General features: G+C 39.2%; 1 protein-coding gene across 5 annotated transcripts in view; it reads right to left on the reverse strand.

Annotated features, from left to right (window-relative positions):
* The window catches only part of SACS (sacsin molecular chaperone), an 88,103-nt gene that overhangs the window by 24,331 nt on the left and 43,831 nt on the right, over nt 1-19,941 (reverse strand). For all 5 annotated transcript variants that reach the window (XM_041765525.1, XM_041765528.1, XM_041765524.1 and 2 more), the window contains 5 exons: nt 18,671-18,758; nt 17,642-17,727; nt 8,893-9,004; nt 3,472-3,618; nt 568-2,050 (listed from right to left, as the gene is read on the reverse strand). In XM_041765525.1, coding sequence (XP_041621459.1) covers nt 568-2,050; nt 3,472-3,618; nt 8,893-9,004; nt 17,642-17,727; nt 18,671-18,758 — 1,916 coding nt within the window. The remainder of the gene's footprint in view (nt 1-567; nt 2,051-3,471; nt 3,619-8,892; nt 9,005-17,641; nt 17,728-18,670; nt 18,759-19,941) is intronic.

Genomic DNA, 19,941 nt, shown 5'->3' on the forward strand with positions numbered 1-19,941 from the left:
TTTGTAATTTCAAGTCCGTTAAATGTTCTATTTTACATAGAATTATAATGCGCATACCAAATCACACTATAATACTTTTTTGATTGAATATTACTTAGGCTTCACTTTAAAATATGGTGGCCTCATGCACCATATCCAAGTCCAAGTAGTCTAAACATCTTAGATAAAATCACCTTTATTTTCTGAGATGACATACACATCCTCAGTTAAATTAATGTACTATTCTCATTAAATTTCATCAAAATAATTCATTATAGACACATCTTACTTCGTTATCATTAGTACTTTATAACCATTGTTTTCAGGGTCCTGTTACTGAGATTTCCAAGAGAAACACCTGTTCAGTAAGCTTCTGGCTGACCAACAACATTTCAATGCTTTTTCACTTTAGGATGTAAAAATGTGCCTTACCATAGTTTAACCAAGGATTTCTGCAAAAGTCTTCCTGACTACAAAATCTACATGGATGAGCAATGGATTTCACAATAAAGGAGAGGGAGGGAGGGGGAGAGAGGAAGAGGGGAGGGGCCCTCAAGGGAACGAGCACTGCAGAAGCATGAGCTCTACCTTGGATAGTCTTCTGAGGTAATATAAATAACATCTTGATCTGATACGGATGAGGAGAAGGGCACAAAATTTCCATTTTGTAAAGGCAGCAGCTCTAGGCCCAGAAGTTCACTATAGGCCTGGTCAGAAAGCACGAATTCCAGAAGGTGAAGCTTGTCTTGGGCACCACCAGGGTGCGCAGACTTCCTCAAAACCTGCCGCACCCAGGCGGGTGTCACCTTCCTCACAGGTTTGGCACTGGAGGCAGCGAGCTGAACGGCAGCAGCGAGGTTGGCGGGAACCTTGACAATCTGCTTCCCTGAGCTCTGGAGGTAGCTGAGCACACTTTTCGCGCATTCCCAACTTTCGTCCAGTTCCGAGAAGTAAGCCTGCTCCAACTTGACCCACTGGTTGCTAAGGGAATACATGACTGCGTTCTGGAACAGCTCGTTAAACAGAGGCTCTAACACTGGCTGCCAGTGCACCCGGACCTTGCTCACATCAGGCCAAAGCTTATAGATGAGGTCAACTGACAAGGGAAAATCGGAGCTCCTTTCGGTCTCCAGACGTTTTATGGAATCTAAGATGAGAGTCGCATAGGCTTTAGGGACAACAGTCATGACGAGAAACTCATTCCACAGGGCTGCAGGGTCTCTCCACTGGTCCAGCTCTCGCCACTTGATGCTTCTGCGATTGTCAGTCAAGCCAAAGAACCCACTGATATGAACTGGAAGGCCTGTTTTGCTCTCCTCACCTGGCGGCAAAGGCAGAAAACAGAAGGCTTTTCCTGAGAAATCAGCTGTTGCTCCTTTTTCTTCATCATCTCTCAATAAAGACATGGCTATTCCAATGATTGGGACAAACTTCAGTTCATCAGCTAGAGAATCAAGTTTACTGCTAATCCCTCGCCCGCCCACACTGTTACAGACCAGCCACGATGTTTTCTGCGCGTCCTTAGTGCTCTCATCTTCTAAAACTATGTTTATGTGATATGTGACACAGGTGATGCTATTGCTTGGAATCTTTTTACAATAGTTACTTATTGCAGTTTCCAGGATCTTTACAGAATTGGGCCGCTCATGTTTCAGGGCCTTATTTTCACTAGCAGTCACCCTAAACACCAGTTTCTCAGTTCCATCGGCCTCTCGGACATGTAAGGAGACATCCTGCACACTCTTCAGGAAGAGCAGCACTGTGTCTGCATCTGCCCTGAAGGAGTCAAACAACTCAAGAACCTTCTGCTTATTGTAGAGGTTACTACTAAGCTGGGAAGGCTGTAGGCGAAGAGGGAAACGGAAAAACGTTCCTGGAAAATTGGCATTTACAAACGTTTCCTTGGTGCTTCCAAAAATGCCAATAAATGGCGCAAACTGGTCCGAAAGTTCACTAATTTCTTTGCTGTCATCTTTGAGATTCCAACATTGGCCTGATTCATGTGGACCAAAAAGCGTTTGATGAGGATCTAGCATCCCAATCTGATCACCACTAAAGATACAAGGAACATCTGTAAAGAAAAATTCAACAGTCATGATTGATGCTGAAATTTAATGGACAGCTATAACTATGATGCATAGCTACTATCAAGATATCATATGTGGAAAAGCATAAACCATAAAGTGACTTTTTTTTCATAAAGTGACTTTAACACAGATTTATCTAATAGCAAACTAAATTTAGCTTCAGAAATGTAATTCTCTGCATATGAAATATAGTAATTTCACTTTTGAATCAGTCAGTACCAGGCAGAGAAACCTGAAATGATTACTGTGAAATACCTACTAAACAATTAAATATGTAAAGGGTATCTGTATATTTGTACTCAGCCTCCACAGCCACCTGAACCCAACTATACAAAAGAGTTGCATCCTATGCTCAAAATAAAAATTTTACTCAGATTCTCTGAAAAGAGGGGGAGAGAAATCACAGCACAGGTGACTCTGCCCACCATGTAACTCAGTTAGCAAAGGCCCTGGAGTGAGTGTTCACAAGCCTCCACCCCTGTGCTTCTCACACTGAGCACACCTCACCATGCAGAACCTAAACCCAAGTGCTGCTCAAGACACATTTTTTGTATAGTATGGCTCCTAAAACCAAGAGCAACTATTTCGCTTGTTTCTCAACCACAGACAGAATACGGAGACACTAGCAGAGAAACTAGATGTGTCAGGTGCTCTCCTACTTAGAGAAATTCTTCACCATGGTGCCTTCATAAGGACTTCAAGTCCTTATAAGTTTTGACAGGTTTTGCCTCACATGCTGACTTTAGCACCAAACCTTCATGCACCTTTAGCACCTTTAATATTTAAGGTTGTCCACATAAGGCAGAGCCGTCACAACCACGGACCCCTAAAATTTCAGATATTTTAAGTAGGAAATGTGACATCCACCAACCCAGCCACTCAATCGATCAACAATGTGGTGGGATGGCGCTCTGGGCTACACTCCCTTTACGTCGTGTCTGCACTCCCGTTACTGAAATTATGTCAGAGACTCCTGATGGTTGTAAAGCATAACACATGACCTTTGCAAATCCTCAGATTATAGAACAGCATTCCAGTTAATACTGTCTGACATCAACATGCTCATTCTCAAGCAAGGAACAAATCCAGAGATATGCAGATGCTCACAGTCAGCTAGACTCTTTGACTACAAAATCATTCCTGCACAACAGTCTCCACGTTTAGGCAACTCACAAGTGTGCCCCTGTAAAATTTAAAATTTTAAAACTTCCACATGTCACACACCTGAGGGGTAACTCGAAAATGGTTGAACACATCAACGTTAACGTTCATGTATAATTGTGACATAATTTAATATATTTGTGTTATACAATATACTATAATAATGTAAATGCAATAAAAATATAGGCTTATATTTTGGTTAAAATAATTTTCACAACCATGACTGAAAAATCAAATACTATACCTGTTATATGATAGACAGAATTAAATCCAATTCCAAATCTTCCAACCTTCAGGGGGTCGTCCTTTTTCCTACTTCTTGCTATTTCCTGAATGCCATGCCAGTCCTCTGGAGTGAAAACCGCATTGTTGTATACATACAGAGCTGGCCCTGGGTGTTAAAATGCACATGCATAGAAACATAATAAGAATTTTTTAAAAGTAAAATACACATGCAGGTATTCAGAAAGAAGTAAACCATGGCATTCAGTCCTCTTTCAAGAGCTTCCCCTACATAAAACTGCTTATTCCGTAGAAGATAAGAGAAGTGAATGGAGTTACCAGATTTTACACTATAATTCCAATTTTCATAATAAAAATAAAAACACAAACTTAATGGTAAAAATCGCTAGCAGAAAAAAAAAAATATTGCTGGCCAAAACTCCAAAAAGGAAAAATTAAGGATGCTATGATCCTTAGACATCCAAACCACAGAGCAAACAAGGAAATTAATCACAGTATACTATTACTATACAAAATTTATTCCTAAATGGCATATTTAAATTTTTTTGTAAATGGAATAATCTATAAATGTACTAAGGAGACTTGCTATTTTAAAAAACCTTATTAATATATTATTTCATATGGAGAAAAATAATCCTTAAAAATAATAATAAACAATCAACTTGTTTTTGTCAGCCTCTGGATTTTTTCTGTACAAGCCATTACCTGTATAACTAAAACAATCATTAATGTGACAGATTTTAAAATCAGCACTTTGGAATAATATTACCCTGTCTCCAAAGCATTCCTTTAAAAAGTCATCATTAAAATTCAAAATATTTGAATTCAAAACGTGAATTGATAATTCAAATTACTTTTAGAACACCCTTTTGAAACTTCAGAATCTCTAACATTCTTTGAATATATTTAATTATAGTAATTCATCATATTTAAAACACTGTTCTTTTAAAGAGTTACTGAAATATAACACACAATGAAGTGCAAAGATCCTAAGTGTACAGCTCGATGAATTCTTACAAAGTGAAGAAACCTGTGGAACTCCCGCCCACATGAACAGAGAGAGCCCTCCCAGCTCCCCCAGAAGCTTCTCTTCACTCGCCTATAAATTCGAGCTCAGATACAGGGACACTGGCCCCTGCCTGTTTTACAAAAATGGCCTGGTGCTGTGTGTCAAATAGTGTAAGAATGGACAGGAGAGTCGCCAAGACTGCGAGGCCTTTCCGAGGAGGAGCATGTGGTAGCTGAAACAGACGACGGATTTCAGACCCAGCTCTACCGTTAGCACCTGCATCATTTCAGGCAAACGGAAGTCTTGAAGGCTCAGTCTCCTCGTCTGCTCATCTATAAAGTAAGGAGAACAGTATTGCTTTGCGAAGAAGTGTGGGAGCTCAAATGACACAGTACAAAGGAGGGCCAAGCATAACACCTAGCACAGAGTCAACGCCTGAACGGTCAGATCCTGTTCCTGTTGGAGTCATGGGTGGTACCTAACGTGGTGAGTACTTACAATTAGCAAGATATTACTACAGGAATCTTAATACAGTAAGTATCCTATTAGCCAATGATAGCCAACGACAGCCAGTCGAGAGTGGCATCTGGTGAACAGTGTCTGGTCCTGCCAACTCCAAACGTCCACTAAAAATACCTATGAAGACACAGAAACGGGAACCACAGAAACTCACAACGCCGAACACCGAGACCAGAATCTGGAGAGAACCTGCATAACTGGAAGGGCTACGGAAGGGAATCAGAAATCCAGCAGGGAACACGCCACTAACACTGCCAGGAGCAGAGCAGAGCTACCCGCCTGAAGGAAGACCTTTCTTCCTTCCCACTGTCAACCCGAAAACCCTTTGCTGCCCAGCTGCTTTTACAAAACATTTGTCAAATTACAAAACAATAGATGCAGGTTCTTACAAATTCAAACAAAGTAGTACTTCACATAAATAAGAATTTCCTCCTCACATCCTCCTTCTCCAAGCCTTACTGACGCACCAAAACTGTCTCCCGTCCAACACCGTCAGTGAGCTCCTAGCAGGAAGGAGACAGGTGACAACCACCCGCCACCCGGAACTGCCAGGAACTATCATGGAACTGCCCTGTACACTGGCTTCTGGAGCATGCCTTACACAGGGGCTAGTCAGTGTCTGAACCAGGGGGCGCTCCGACGAGCCCACCTCAACCAGCAGACAACTGGGCGAGTCAGCTAGATGCTTCGCTCTTCACTGGCTCCTGAGTCTAGCAGGTATGATCCAGTTCTTAGTCCACGATTTTAATCATGGAATTATCTGATTATACTCATCCTGGAGATTTAATCTTGAATCTCACTGAATCTCCACCTCCACCTTGCAGATCAATTCCAAAATATCCTAATCCACCCTGATTGAAAGGGTACCTCTGGATTCTGAGAGTGAAATAACAAAATAAATCTCTTCAGAAAATTTTCTCAAACAAAAGTTATGTAGGAAGAAAGGAAAGGTTAGCAGCAGGCCCGCAATCTACTTTCTCCTTTTAAAAGGGAATAGGGGGATCCCTGGGTGGCGCAGCGGTTTGGCGCCTGCCTTTGGCCCAGGGCGCGATCCTGGAGACCCGGGATCGAATCCCACGTCAGGCTCCCGGTGCATGGAGCCTGCTTCTCCCTCTGCCTGTGTCTCTGCCTCTCTCTCTCTCTCTCTCTGTGTGACTATCATAAATAAATAAAAATTTAAAAAAATAAATAAATAAATAAAAGGGAATAGGGAGAGAGAGAGAACCCAGCCAAATCTCCTTGTATAAATGCTTATGACAGATCTCTGGGCAAACACACCAACACTACTACCTGCCAGCAGGGGAGCCTAGTGGGTACTTACAGAACCTCCTTATTTTAAGTAAACCTGGAATTTATAGATTTATGAGACAGAACTCCCTGAAAAAGTCACAAGCTATTTAATTATCAGAGAAAAACATGAACTTTTTTATGATTAAAACAGCTCCTTTTGTGCAGGAGATGGCGGCATGCATCACTCAGAATCCACTTCTGCTAACTGTAGGCCCAGCTGTGTCCCACACAGCATGAATGGACCTAGGGGGAGGTGCTGGGAGTGCAAGACTTCTCCACACTTCCTTCACTATGTCTCTTCATTAACCACATCTCTGAAATCCTTATTGTGTGAAAATGGGCGCGATCTCCTCATTCCTATGCATTTCAATTTGACAAACTGAGCCTTTTGTCATCTGATTATATAAAAAAGAACAAAAACAAGGTGAACTGAAAAGTTCTCTTCTGCATAACTAAGTATCAATAAAGGGAAACAAAACTAAGATCTAAGATGATACCAGCTAACATAACACTGACATCTGAACACTGACATCTGAACGTAAGAGAAGGACAATCTCAAATATGCAAGAGCCTATACGGTCCTCATGTTACATAAAGCTATAGAAGATCATTTCTCCCTACTTTTACGTGTCCAGGTTCATTTTAAATCAGTTCATCTGAAAATACTCTGAAGAGACTCTAAATACAGCCAACCCTTGAACACGGGTTTGAATTGCATGGATTATACAACAATTTTCTTTGATAAGTGTTATAAATGTGTTTTCTTTCTCTTTAATGATTTTTTGCATTTTCTTTCCTCTAGTTTAGCATATTGTAAGAATATAGTATATAATACATATAGTATACAAACTACGGGTTAACTATGTTATGGATAAGATGCTTCTGGTCAACAGTAGGCTGTTGGTAGTTAAGTTTTAGGGGAATCAGAAGTTACACATAGATTTTTGACTGCACGGGGGTTGGCACCCCTTACCCCTACAATTTTCCAGGGTCAACTGCACTTATTCACAAATTCAGTTAAATAATCTTGTTTAAAATATTTTTTTTAAAAAAAGAAGTGAAGTCAAGGCTAGAAACAAAAAATCATAAGACTTTAGGAAGGAGTTTGATGCAAAACATTTCTAGGATCTCCTCACACTGTCACCTTTATGACTCTATGGTATACACATAATAATATCAGTGTGACACCAAACATAAAAGTATCACACAAATGAGCTCATTTATCCAAAAAATAACTTGGAGGCAGATTTTATTCTTATTACCATGTATAGGAGAGCAGACTGAAATTAAGTGGGGGCCAGGCCACCCATTTAATCATGGTGAGTAAATATGAGGGTCAGAGTGAGGGCAGGTAAATCGGTGCCCAGTGGAGACATGCCTGTGGAGGGCCTGTGTAGGACCAGGATCCTCCTATCCACACCTGGTATCTTTCAACGATGGTTACAATAAATCAGGGAAGCCTAGAACCAGGACTCCTGGCTTAGTACTCCTCTCATTATAAAACTGAATGATGGCAGAGAGACAGCCTGCCCCCATCACCAAGACAGGAGGGGTCAGGGCTACAATGCAGCCTCCTGGTGCATTAGGTCTGTCTTCACACAACAAACAAGTGTGACTTGGCTATCACAAATCTGACTAAAGAATGAATGTATCAGCTATAATGTTAAATATATAACGTTTAAGTATTTAACAATTAATGTTGATTACTCTCCTTTTTTTTTAATATATTTTTTTTAATTTTTATTTATTTATGATAGTCACAGAGAGAGAGAGAGAGGCAGAGACACAGGCAGAGGGAGAAGCAGGCTCCATGCACCGGGAGCCCGATGTGGGATTCGATCCTGGGTCTCCAGGATCGCGCCCTGGGCCAAAGGCAGGCGCCAAACCGCTGCGCCACCCAGGGATCCCTGATTACTCTCCTAAATCATAAAACATCTTTTCAAAAATATATGACTTACACCTCTTTACAAGTATTATTCAGGAACATCTGAACCAATCCTTACTTTCAATGATCTTCTATCATATGTAGTCATTCTCTTATATATAATCACATGTAGTCGTATGTATCGTGTGTATCACCCTATTGACTTTTACATTGCACTCAGTTACAGACATTCTTTTGAACACAGCACATCAGAGTAGGACTGAGGAACCAGTAGTTTATTGGTCATGGTTCTTACTGTCTTTCCTTTCATCATCCTTATTCCCTCATCTCCTTCAATCCTTCTTCCCACTCCACATCAAAACACCTCAAGGGTACCGTAAAAGTAGAAAAGAATACTTCCTTCTAAATGTAGAGAAGTGGTATATTTGTGGAAAGGGTGTCCTTCTGTCCTCCTAATTATATAACTCACAAGTTCACTGAATAGAATAAGAGGCTCATGCATTTACATTGTTACTTTGAGTTTCAAGATTTTTACTTTGTTCTCTAAAGATACTGACTTGGACTCCTAACCATCAAAAGCAGAGAAATGCATCTGAAAAAGTGGAACTAAGTATGTCAAGAAGTGCAGGACAAGTAAATGGCAGTCGGACCGTATCAAATCACTAAAAATCACCTGTTAACACAAAAAATGAAACTTGTCCTTAATTATTGACTCTTACCTTGATATTGTGCCATATCTTTTGACCAAAGAGTCTCCGTTCCATACTGAGTTTCATCGTATAAAAATTTAACTTCCGTGGCCCCCGCATCTTCTGCATTCTGAATTAGTTCCTAATCAAGAAATATATCAAAAAAAATTTAATTATACAGTAATCCACCACCCATCTTTGAATTTACCCATAACATTTAAAAAGTAATTGTATTTAAGTAACAGAAACTCACTATTGGAATCATTACCTATAAATGCAGTGGGGATATGACTGCAAGTAATTGTCATAGGCATCGAGAATATGGTTGAGAGCTTGTGAGTCTTTCTCTAATCATACACCTAAAATGTGATTTTTGACTTGCTATCTCCTAATTCCGAATACAAATCCTGAGACTATTTATAACTCTCTTATTTAAGACTACCCAAAGCCTTTATTCAAAAGAAATTATTCCATTTCCAAGAGCTGCGCAGACTATTTTCTTTCTGGGACAGGTACTTTATTCTCAAAGCAGTGACTAAACACAGACTTCTATTTATCACTTCCTTACCAAGATTACTTTCTCTTAGGAAAAATGTACCAGTCTTAATGTACCCACTAGTATTCTGCATTCTTGAGAAGTTGGGAGATGAACCTGTCTTTCCCCTGTACTAGAGCTGAAAGCGTCTGCACAGTCAGAACTGACTCATTCCTTTCTCATAAAGAAGATAGTAATGTTATTTGTTTGTGGATGAGTGGTCGCACCTCCGCAACGTAGAAAGAAAAGAGCAAACTGCAAAATCACACCCGATGGCAACTGCAAAAACATCCTCACAGTCTCACAACCCCTATCACTTTGGCATGCCTACCAACAACATGTTGGGCGCTGGTTCATTTGAAGGGAGCACCAGACTCTGAAATAAGAGTCCAACTCTTAAAGCCAATGCCATCATCATCAAACTTGAAATGAACTCAAGAAAATATTTCTTGCTTATTCTGGGCCTTGATTAAATTTAGTAAGGCAACTGCCTGGATGAGCTCTGACTTAGATCAAACCAAATCAAATGGTTATATTCACCTTGTATTATTCACCCTAAATGAGGGGAGGGAGCAGTGAAGACAGATAAGAAGTGAGGAGAACTTATACTGATCCTACGGCAATGCCAACAGCAAAATCTTTACCAGACAGGAAAGGGACACAGTGCCCACAGGCCCTGAGACAACAGAAGACTGAGTGAGGGGACAGAGCAGAAGTGGAGAGCTAGTTTTGAGATACCGTATGGTGTTAGTTGACCCAGTGCACACTGAAAGGCTGGGGAGTCCTAGCCCATCTGCTATTGAACCTGGAACAAGAAATTTTGAACCACGCCCTTATCTACATCATCAGCTACAAACTGCTCCTATTTATACATCTGCCTATCTCTCAAAAGATTTTTAAGACCAATCCCTATCGCATTTAGTATAAAAGAATTCCTAAAAATTAGCAATTTTACTTACATTAGGACTTTATAATATAAAAGACAGAAAAAAGAATTAAATGGGTAGCAAAATACAATGTTATCTATAAAATGATAGGACTTTCGAGGTTGGATTTTGTTTTCATTTGAGCATCTATTTGTGATTTATGTGCATTTGAGGGAGCAGTTATGAAGAAAATGGAACATAAAACCCTAAGTCTCAGACCCCAACTATCAGTTTCCAGCTGAACAAAAAACAAGATAGTATACTTTTTTCTCAAGGGATAGCTTTCAAACTGACTCTGAGAAGAGGCAATAAATGTGCCAATTTGCACATGACTTTGGGCAAGTCAGTAAAATATCTGTGGACCTGTTTCCACAAACATCAGGAAAGGTAGTGGTATTTAGGTCTAGGTATTTCTAAGATTCCTATTAATTAAACCTACAAGGGCTGAATTCTACTACAGTATCCACAGAACAAGATTATATTGAGCTGGCTCGCACACAAGCACACACAGTACACACCCTGGGAGGACTATCAGCTGCTTGCTACCTAACTGTAAGGTGTACAAAGATCTCACTCAGACCATTGCCCTGTATCCCCACAGCCCTCACTCACTAACTTATGAACTGATGAGCCCCGACTCCCATTACCACCAACTAAATCTTCATTGAAAATGTATTCTTGGGATGCCTGGGTGGCTCAGTGGTTGAGCATCTACCTTCAGCTCAGGGTGTGATCCCAGGATCTGGGATCAAGTCCTGCATCAAGCTCCTTGTGAAGAGCCTGCTTCTCCCTCTGCCTATATCTCTGCCTCTCTCTCTCCCTGACTTTCATGAATAAATAAATAAAATCTTAAGAAAAAAGGAAGGAAGGAAAGAAGGAAGGAAGGAAGGAAGGAAGGAAGGAAGGAAGGAAGGAAAGAAAGAAAGAAAGAAAGAAAGAAAGAAAGAAAGAAAGAAAGAAATTCCATTCACCTCTGTCACCCCAACAACACAATGACCACACTCTTCCCATCTTTACTGTCCTAATACCTTGCTACAAAAGTTTTCAAACTAACCTTCTGTGAACCACTGATGCTTATTCTGAAATGTGAACTTAAATTGCTCCAATTTACTGTCATTATTAAAATCCTAGTCAAATTTACAAAACACACAAAGAAAGAATCCTAAAAGAAGCAAGAGGAAAAAAGTCCTTAACTTGTAAGGCGAAACAGATCAGGTTTACCACAAATCTCTCCCCAAAAACCTGGCAGGCCAGAAGACAGTGGTACATTCAATTTGCTGAATGGCAAAAACACGCAGCCCAGAATTCTCTATCCAGCTCTCATTCAGAATAGGAGAGAGCAAGAGTTTCCTAGACAAACAAAAACTAAACAAGTTCATGACTACTAAACCAGCCCTGCAAGAGAAATATTAAAGGGGACTCTTCAAGTGGGAAAGAAAGACCAAAAGCAACAAAGACTAGAAAGGAACAGAGAAAATCTCCAGAAACAACTTTACCAGTAATACAATGGCACTAAATTCATTACTTTCAATAATCGCTCCGAATATAAATGAAGTAAATGCTCCCATCAAAAGACACAGGGTACCAGCATGGACCAAAAAACAAGACCCATCTATATGCTGCCTGTAAGAGACTCATTTTAAACCTAAAGACACCTACAGACTGAAAGTGAAGGGGTAGAGAAACACCTACCTCACTAATGGCTGCCAAAAGATAGCCAAAGTAGATACTTTAATCAGATAAACTAGATTTTAAACTAAAGACTGTAACAAAAGATGAAGAAGAGCATTATATCATAATTAAGGGGTCTATCCATCAAGAAGATCTAACAACTGTATATATTTATGCCCTCAACTTGGAAGCACCCAAACTCATAAATCAATTAATAACAAACATAAAGGAACTCACTGATAATAATACAATGACAGTAAGAGGACTTTAAGACCTCACTTGTATCAATGGACAGATCATCTAAGCAGAAAATCAACAAGAAAACAGTGGCTATGAATGACATGCTAGACCAGATGGGACTTAACAGATGTATTCAAAGCATTTCATCCTATAGCAACAGAATGCACATTCTTTTTGAGTGCATATGCAACATTCTCCAGAACAAATCACATACTAGGTCACAAATCAGGCTGCAACCAGTAGAAAAAGACTGAGATCATCCCATGCATATTTTCAGACCACAATGCTATGAAACCTGAAGTCAACCACAAGAAAAAAATTTGGAAAGATCACAAATGGGATTAAAGAACTAAAGAATGAATAGATTACCCAGAAAATTAAAGAAGAAATTTAAAAATACACAAAAGCAAATGAAAATTAAAAAATGACAGTCCAGGGACGCCTGGGTGGCTTAGCGGTTGAGCGCCTGCCTTTGGCCCAGGGTATGATCCTAGAGTCCTGGGATCAAGTCCCACGTCAGGCTCCCGCATGGAGCCTGCCTCTCTCTGCCTATGTCTCTGCCACTCGCTCTCTCTTATCTCTCGTAAATAAATAAAAATTAAAAAAAAAAAAAAAAAAGACAGTCCAGAACCTTTGGGATACAGCAAACACAGTCCTAAAAGGGAAGTAAATTGCAATACAGGCCTTCCTCAAGAAGTAAGAAAAGTCGCACACATCCTAACTTTAGTGTAAAGGAAGTAGCAAACAACAGCAAATAAAGCCTAAATACAGAAGAAGGGAAATAATAAAGATTAGAGCAGAGAGAAATGATATAGAAAGAAACAAACAAAAAAACAGATCAATGAAACTAAGAGCTGGTTCTTTGGAGGAATTAATAAAATTGATAAACCCCTAGCCAGACTTATCAAAAGCAAAGAGAAAGGGCCCAAATAAATAAAACCACAAATGAAAGAGGAGAGATGAGAACCAACACCACAGAAATAGAAACAATTATGAGAATATTATGAAAAATTATATGCCAACAAACGCAGCAATCTAGAAGAAACGGACAAATTCCTAGAAACGTACAAACTACCAAAACTGCAAAAGAAAATCTGAGCAGACCCATAACCAGCAAAGAAATTGAAATCAATAATCAAAAATCTCCCCAAAAACGAAAGTCCAGGGCCAGATGGCTTCCCAAAGGAATTCTATCAGATATTTAAATAAGGGATCCCTGGGTGGCGTAGCGGTTTGGCGCCTGCCTTTGGCCCAGGGCGCGATCCTGGAGACCCGGGATCGAATCCCACGTCGGGCTTCCGGTGCATGGAGCCTGCTTCTCCCTCTGCCTGTGTCTCTGCCTCTCTCTCTCAATCTCTCTGTGACTATCATAAATAAATAAAAATTTAAAAAAAAAAAAAAGATATTTAAATAAGAATTAATACCTATTGTTTTTAAACTGTTCAAAAAAATACAAATGGAAGGAAAACTTCCAAACTCTGAAGCCAGAGTTTACCTTGATTAAAACCAAAGACCTCATTAAAAAGAATTAAAGGTCAATATCCCTGATGAACAAGGATGCAAAAATTCTCAACAAGATGCTAGCTAATAGGATCTCACAGTACATTAAAAGAATCATTCTCCACAACCAAGAGGGATTTATTCCTGGGCTGCAGGGCTGGTTTAATATTTACAAATCAATCAATATGACACACTACATTAATAAAAGAAAGGATAAGAACCATATGACCTCCTTAATAGATGCAGAAATAGCATTTCACAAAATACAGCATTCATTCTTGATAAAAACCCTCAACAAAGTAAGGATAGAGGGAACACACCTCAACATCATCAAGCTCATATACAAAAAACCCACAGCTAATATCATCCTCAATGGGTAAAACACTGACAGCTTTTCCTCTACAGTCAGGAACAAGGCAGGGATGTCCACTTTCACCATTACTATTTAACGTAGTAGTGGAAGTCTTAGCCTCAGCAATCAGATAACACAAAGAAATAAAAGGCATCCAAACTGACAAGGAAGAAGCCAAACGTTCACTATCTGCAAACAACAGGATTCTCTAAGTAGGAAACCCAAAAGACTCCACCAAAAAATTGCTAGAACTAATGTGTGAATTTAGCTAAGTCACAGGATATAAAAATCAATGTAAGCAAATCTGATGTATTTCTATACAGCAATAATGAAGCAGCAGAAAGAGAAATTAAGGAATTGATCCCATTTACAATTGCACCAAAACTGTAAGATACCTAGGAGCAAACCTAACCAAAGACGTAAAAGATCTGTACTCTGAAAACCATAGAATACTTATGAAAGAAACTGAAGATGCCACAGAGAAATGGGGGAAAAAATCCATGCTCATGGATTGAGAGAACATACATTGTTAAAATGTCTCTATCACCCAAAGCTATCTACACATTTAATGCAATCCCTATCAAAATTCCACCAGCCTTTTTTTAAGATGTGTTTATTTTAGAGAGAGTATGTGTGTGCATGTGAGCAGAGAGAGGGGTGTTAAGGGAGAGGGAGAAAAATCTCAAGCAGAATCCCCATCGGCCAAGGAGCCCGATGCAGGGCTTGATCTCATAACCCTGAGAGTGTGGCCTGAGCTGAAACTCAGTCAGACACTAAACCAACTGAGCCACCCAGGCACCCCACCATCAGCATTTTTCACAAAGCTGGAACAAACAATCCTAAAATTTATATGGAACCACAAAAGACCCCAAGTAGCCAAAGTAATGATGAAAAAGAAAAGCAAAGCAGGAGGCAACATGATTCTAAACTCCGAGCACTATTACAAAGCTGTGATCATCAAAACGGTATGACGCTGGCACAAAAACAGACACAGAGATCAATGGAACAGAGCAGAAAACCCAGAAAGTGGACCCACAGCTATATGGTCAACTAATCCCCAACAAAACAGCAAAGAATATCCAATGGAAATAAAACAGTCTCTTCAACAAATGGTGCTGGGGTAACTGAACAGCCACATACAGAAAAATGAAACTGGACCACTTTCTTACATCATATCCTAAAATAAATTTGAAATGGATCAAAGACCTAAAAGTGAGACAGGAAACCATCAAAATCCTAGCAGAGAACACAGGCAGCAACCCTTGATCTCAGCTGTAGCAACTTATAGATATGTCACCAGAGGCAAGGGAAACAAAAGTAAAAATGAATTATCAGGACTTCATCAAAATAAAAAGCTTCTGCACAACGAAGGAAACAATCAGCAAAACTAAAAGGCAACATATGGAATGGGAAATGCAAATGACCTATGAGATAAAGAGCTAGTATCCAAAATCTATAAAGAACTTACCAAACTCAACACCCAAATAACAACCCAGGTAAGAAAGGGGCAGAAGACATAAATAGACATTTTTGTCCAGGTGGCTAACAGACACATGAAAACATATTCAACATCACTCATCATTAGGGAAATACAAATCAAACCACAATTAGGGACAACTGGGTGGCTCAGTGGTTGAGCATCTAGCTGCCTTTGGCTCAGAGCGTGACCCAGAGGTCCAAGGACTGGACCCATCAGGTTCCCTGTGAGAAGCCGACTTCTCCCTCTGCCTATGTCTCTGCCTCTCTCTGTGTCTTTCATGAATAAATAAATAAAATCTTAAAAAAAGCCCATGATGAGGTACCACCTCATACCTGTCAGAATTGCTAAAATGAACAGCTCAGAAAATGAGAAGTTGGCAAGGATGATAAAGGGAAACCCTCTTACACTCTTGGTGGGAGTGCAAAGTGGTGTGGCCACTCTGGAAAACAGTGTGGAGGTTCCTCAAAAAGTTAAAATTTTAACTACCCTAGAGGCAGCCATTGCACTAGTAGGTATTTACCCAAAGGATACAAAAAATACAGATTTAAAGGTATGTTTATTTTTTTGTTTGTTTGTTTTATTTATTTATGATAGGCACACAGTGAGAGAGAGAGAGAGGCAGAGACACAGGCAGAGGGAGAAGCAGGCTCCATGCACCGGGAGCTTGACGTGGGATTTGATCCCGGGTCTCCAGGATCGCGCCCTGGGCCAAAGGCAGATGCTAAACCGCTGCGCCACCCAAGGATCCCCGCACCCCACTGTTTATAGCAGCATAATCAAAAATAGCCAAACTATGGAAAGAGTGTTCATCAACTGATGAATGGATAAAGAAGATATGGGGCATATATATACACAATGGTATATTACTCAGCCAGCATAAAGAAGGAAATCTTTCCATTTACAATGCCAAAGACGGAGCTAGAGTGTATTACGCTAAGTGAAACAAGTCAGGCAGAGAAAGACAAATACTGTATGATTTCACTCATATATGGAATTTAAGAAACAAAACAGATGAATGTGTGGGAAAAGAAAAAAGAGAACAAATCATAAAAGACTCAATGATAGAGAACAAACAAGATTGATGGAAGGAACTGAATGGTGGATGGGCTAAATGGGTGCTGGGTATTAAGGAAGGCACCTGTTAGGATAAGCACTGGATATTATATATAAGTGATGATGAATCAGTAAATTCTACTCCTGAAACCAAAAAAAATTAATAAAAATAAAACCAAAAAAATAAAATCACGAATGATGGAGCAATCCCCCCCAATCAGTGCCTATCAGAGCATGACTACTTAAATTCAATTAAACACGCCTAATCCTTACTCTAAAAACTTAGCATCCAAACTAGAAAATATGAAGGCCAAGATATTAAAGGCAATAAACACTACATAAATTAACAAGAAGAAAAATGCATGATAGTTGATCTACTTTGACAATTAACTGAGGAGCTTTCTCATTAAGCTTAAACACAAAACCTGATTTTGCTATATCTTCTATTGCTTTCTTTTATGGTTGTTCAGTTTTTTGGATTTTTTTTAAGTTTTTGAGGAGTATATTCAAACTAAAAAAATATATATTGTAAAGAGAAACATATAACTAAAATCATTACCCTATTAAATAAATTCTCCTAAAAGCAAACCTCTAAAACCAGAGGTCAAATGTGTTCATGATTTCTGCTCTGAGTCTTACATTATTTTGTTCATTTGGTTAACTGGTTGGTTTTTACAGGCTCTGCATGATGTTTCACATAATGTTTGTAAGTTTACACCATACACTTACATAAAATTACAAAGAGTGTTCCTAGAGCAACACTGTGCCCGCTCACTCACAGCACACAGTGACTTAGTGGAGTTCCTCTGCCTCTGAAACCTCCCATGTTTACAATGGCTGCATTCTCAACCCATCCTATCCAGCATATACACGCAGGCACAGAGGGAAACAGATACAGCTATTTAAATCTAGACACAATTTTTTAAAAGTTAAACACTTCTAGAACTTCCAATTCATTTTAATCTGTCTCATTTTTATCAAAGTAAATTCACACATGTAGAGGCATACAACACATGTCCTACCTTAAGAATCTGTCCTCCTTCTGGGTATCTTCTTAAAATGTCCTTGAGAAAATCAACAAGTGGTGGAGTTGTCTGACCAAATCGACCTAAAATATAGGACACATTTAAAAAATTACTTAGAAAAAAAATCCAATGTGTTATTTGGTTCCAAGACATAGTAAAATTATACAAGTGATGACTTCATACATTTTATACTGCAGCACTCAGGTACAAAAATCTACCTGACTAAAGAGATTCAGTAGAAAGCACAGCAGACTCAATTTACTGAATCTCAAGATTTTTAATTGAGCTACAAAATTCCAGTTTTAAAAAAGTTCAAAAATAGACTATATATCACAAAAGATTAGTAATTCAAAAATAAAGAGCATGGTGAGGGCAGGGATTGTTGCCATTTTCCAAAGCAAATGACTGGCATATTTTGAGTACTTTGCCACTAAACAATGAGCCAGAGATAGGTGTCTATTATAAATGGCATTGTTAATATTCTCAAATTCAACCAATGTTCTCTGATTGTTCTGAGATCGCCATAGTCACTGTCCCAGTGGCTGTCTAGTTCAAATACATTTAAGCATTTCCTAACAGAGATTCTTAGAACTGACTGATCAGGTTGTCTCCAGATAGCTGGTGACAGGAAAGTATAGAGAGGATGGGGAAAGAAAAGTCAACTTTTCAGATGCACAGAAAAAAACAAAACAAAAAACAAAACAAAACAAAAAAACCCAACTCCGTATCAAACAAAACAAAACAAAACAAAAAAACAACTCTGTGCTTAAAATAATGAAATCATCACTACAAATTCATCTTCATCATTCTGGCACAGCAGCCACCAGGACCAAGCCCCAGTAGGACTCTGCACCACAGGATGTGATACTCCATGCATTCTTATAATTCACTAGTTCCATCCACCCTTTTTACTCCAGCTCTGATACCCCTCATCACCTCCCGTGGAATATATTTTCATTCACTTTTAAAACATAATCTTTGTGCAACTAAAAATGGCATGTGCTCCTGGTAAAGTCAACGTAATACCTCCCCCTTTCAAGCCTCTTGATTGAAGGTTTACAAAAAGATGACGATTTTTCAAAGTCAGATCTCCAATCTTGATCCAGTCAGATAACTGAAAAAAAGAAAAAAACATGTATGAAAAGTAATATTGGTCCTAAAACAGTACATCCAAAACTATCTCAATTTTGTTTTTCACTTAAGAAATAATGCTTAACTGTACTTATCAGGAAATAAGTTGCTCTGCAGAAATGAGTATTTCAAAGGACGGAAATTTAGTCAAACATCTTATTTAACTTAAAGGATTTTTCTTAACCTATAGGATTTTAACTTAAACCTAAAGGATCTTTTCCTTAAATAATTACAAATAAAGATCTGCTTTAAAATAACTTAAAATTTTTATGATGAACCAGGCTCATCAACATCAACAAAATCATTCTTTTCCATTTCCAAAGTGTCCCAGGCAGAGCCAAAGCCAGATCAACTGTCTCCCCAGTGGTCACTCACATGCTACTACGGAACGGTCTCTTACAGGTCAACGGTCTGCAAAACATTACTCAAAAGTTCAGCTGCAGAATCGCCTTCATAACTTACACTCAACAGCGTGTGTGTGAATGACATCATTCACCCTATCAAACATTCAGAATCTCCAAGGGTCTGCCACCCACCCCACACTGATATCCATCCCTCCAGGATGCTAAAGCTCAACCTATCAAAAGTGGCCTCACTGCATTTCCTTCCAAACCCTTATCTCTCATCTTTTACTCTGTATCTCAGTTAACAGTGATACCTTCTACCTTTTCACTTTAGAGGGAACAGGTGGGGAGAAGTTCTCTCTCTCTGCAAACCACATGTCCAGTTACCCTCCAGGGTCTAGCATGCCCATCCCCAATTTATCTCAGACCTGACTTGCTCTTCCTCCATTTCCAATGCTCAGACTCCCAGTATTTCTTGCATTTTTTATGTCTCCTTTTTTCTGTGTATCATCTTCATTCTAGTCCCCATCTCTAAAATACAAATCTGAGCACTTTGTTATAGTTTCCAGCTTATAAAGCACTTTCATATGCATATTCCCATTGAATCTTAAAGCAAGTCTGAAAAAAACCCTGAAAAGTAAAGTAATTACTTTGTGTTGTTAACCAGCAAACTTTCAGCAGCAACCCTAATTCTGGAACATATTAATAGAGTGGAATATCAAACAGTAATGAAAAATGGACTAACTACACTACACATAACTTTGGGTGAATATTCATAACATAATATTGAGTGAAAAAAAGCTAATTCTGGGTTTACTACAT

Source organism: Vulpes lagopus, chromosome 8 (genome assembly GCF_018345385.1).
Source record: "Vulpes lagopus strain Blue_001 chromosome 8, ASM1834538v1, whole genome shotgun sequence".
In the NCBI taxonomy this organism is placed as follows: domain Eukaryota; kingdom Metazoa; phylum Chordata; class Mammalia; order Carnivora; family Canidae; genus Vulpes; species Vulpes lagopus.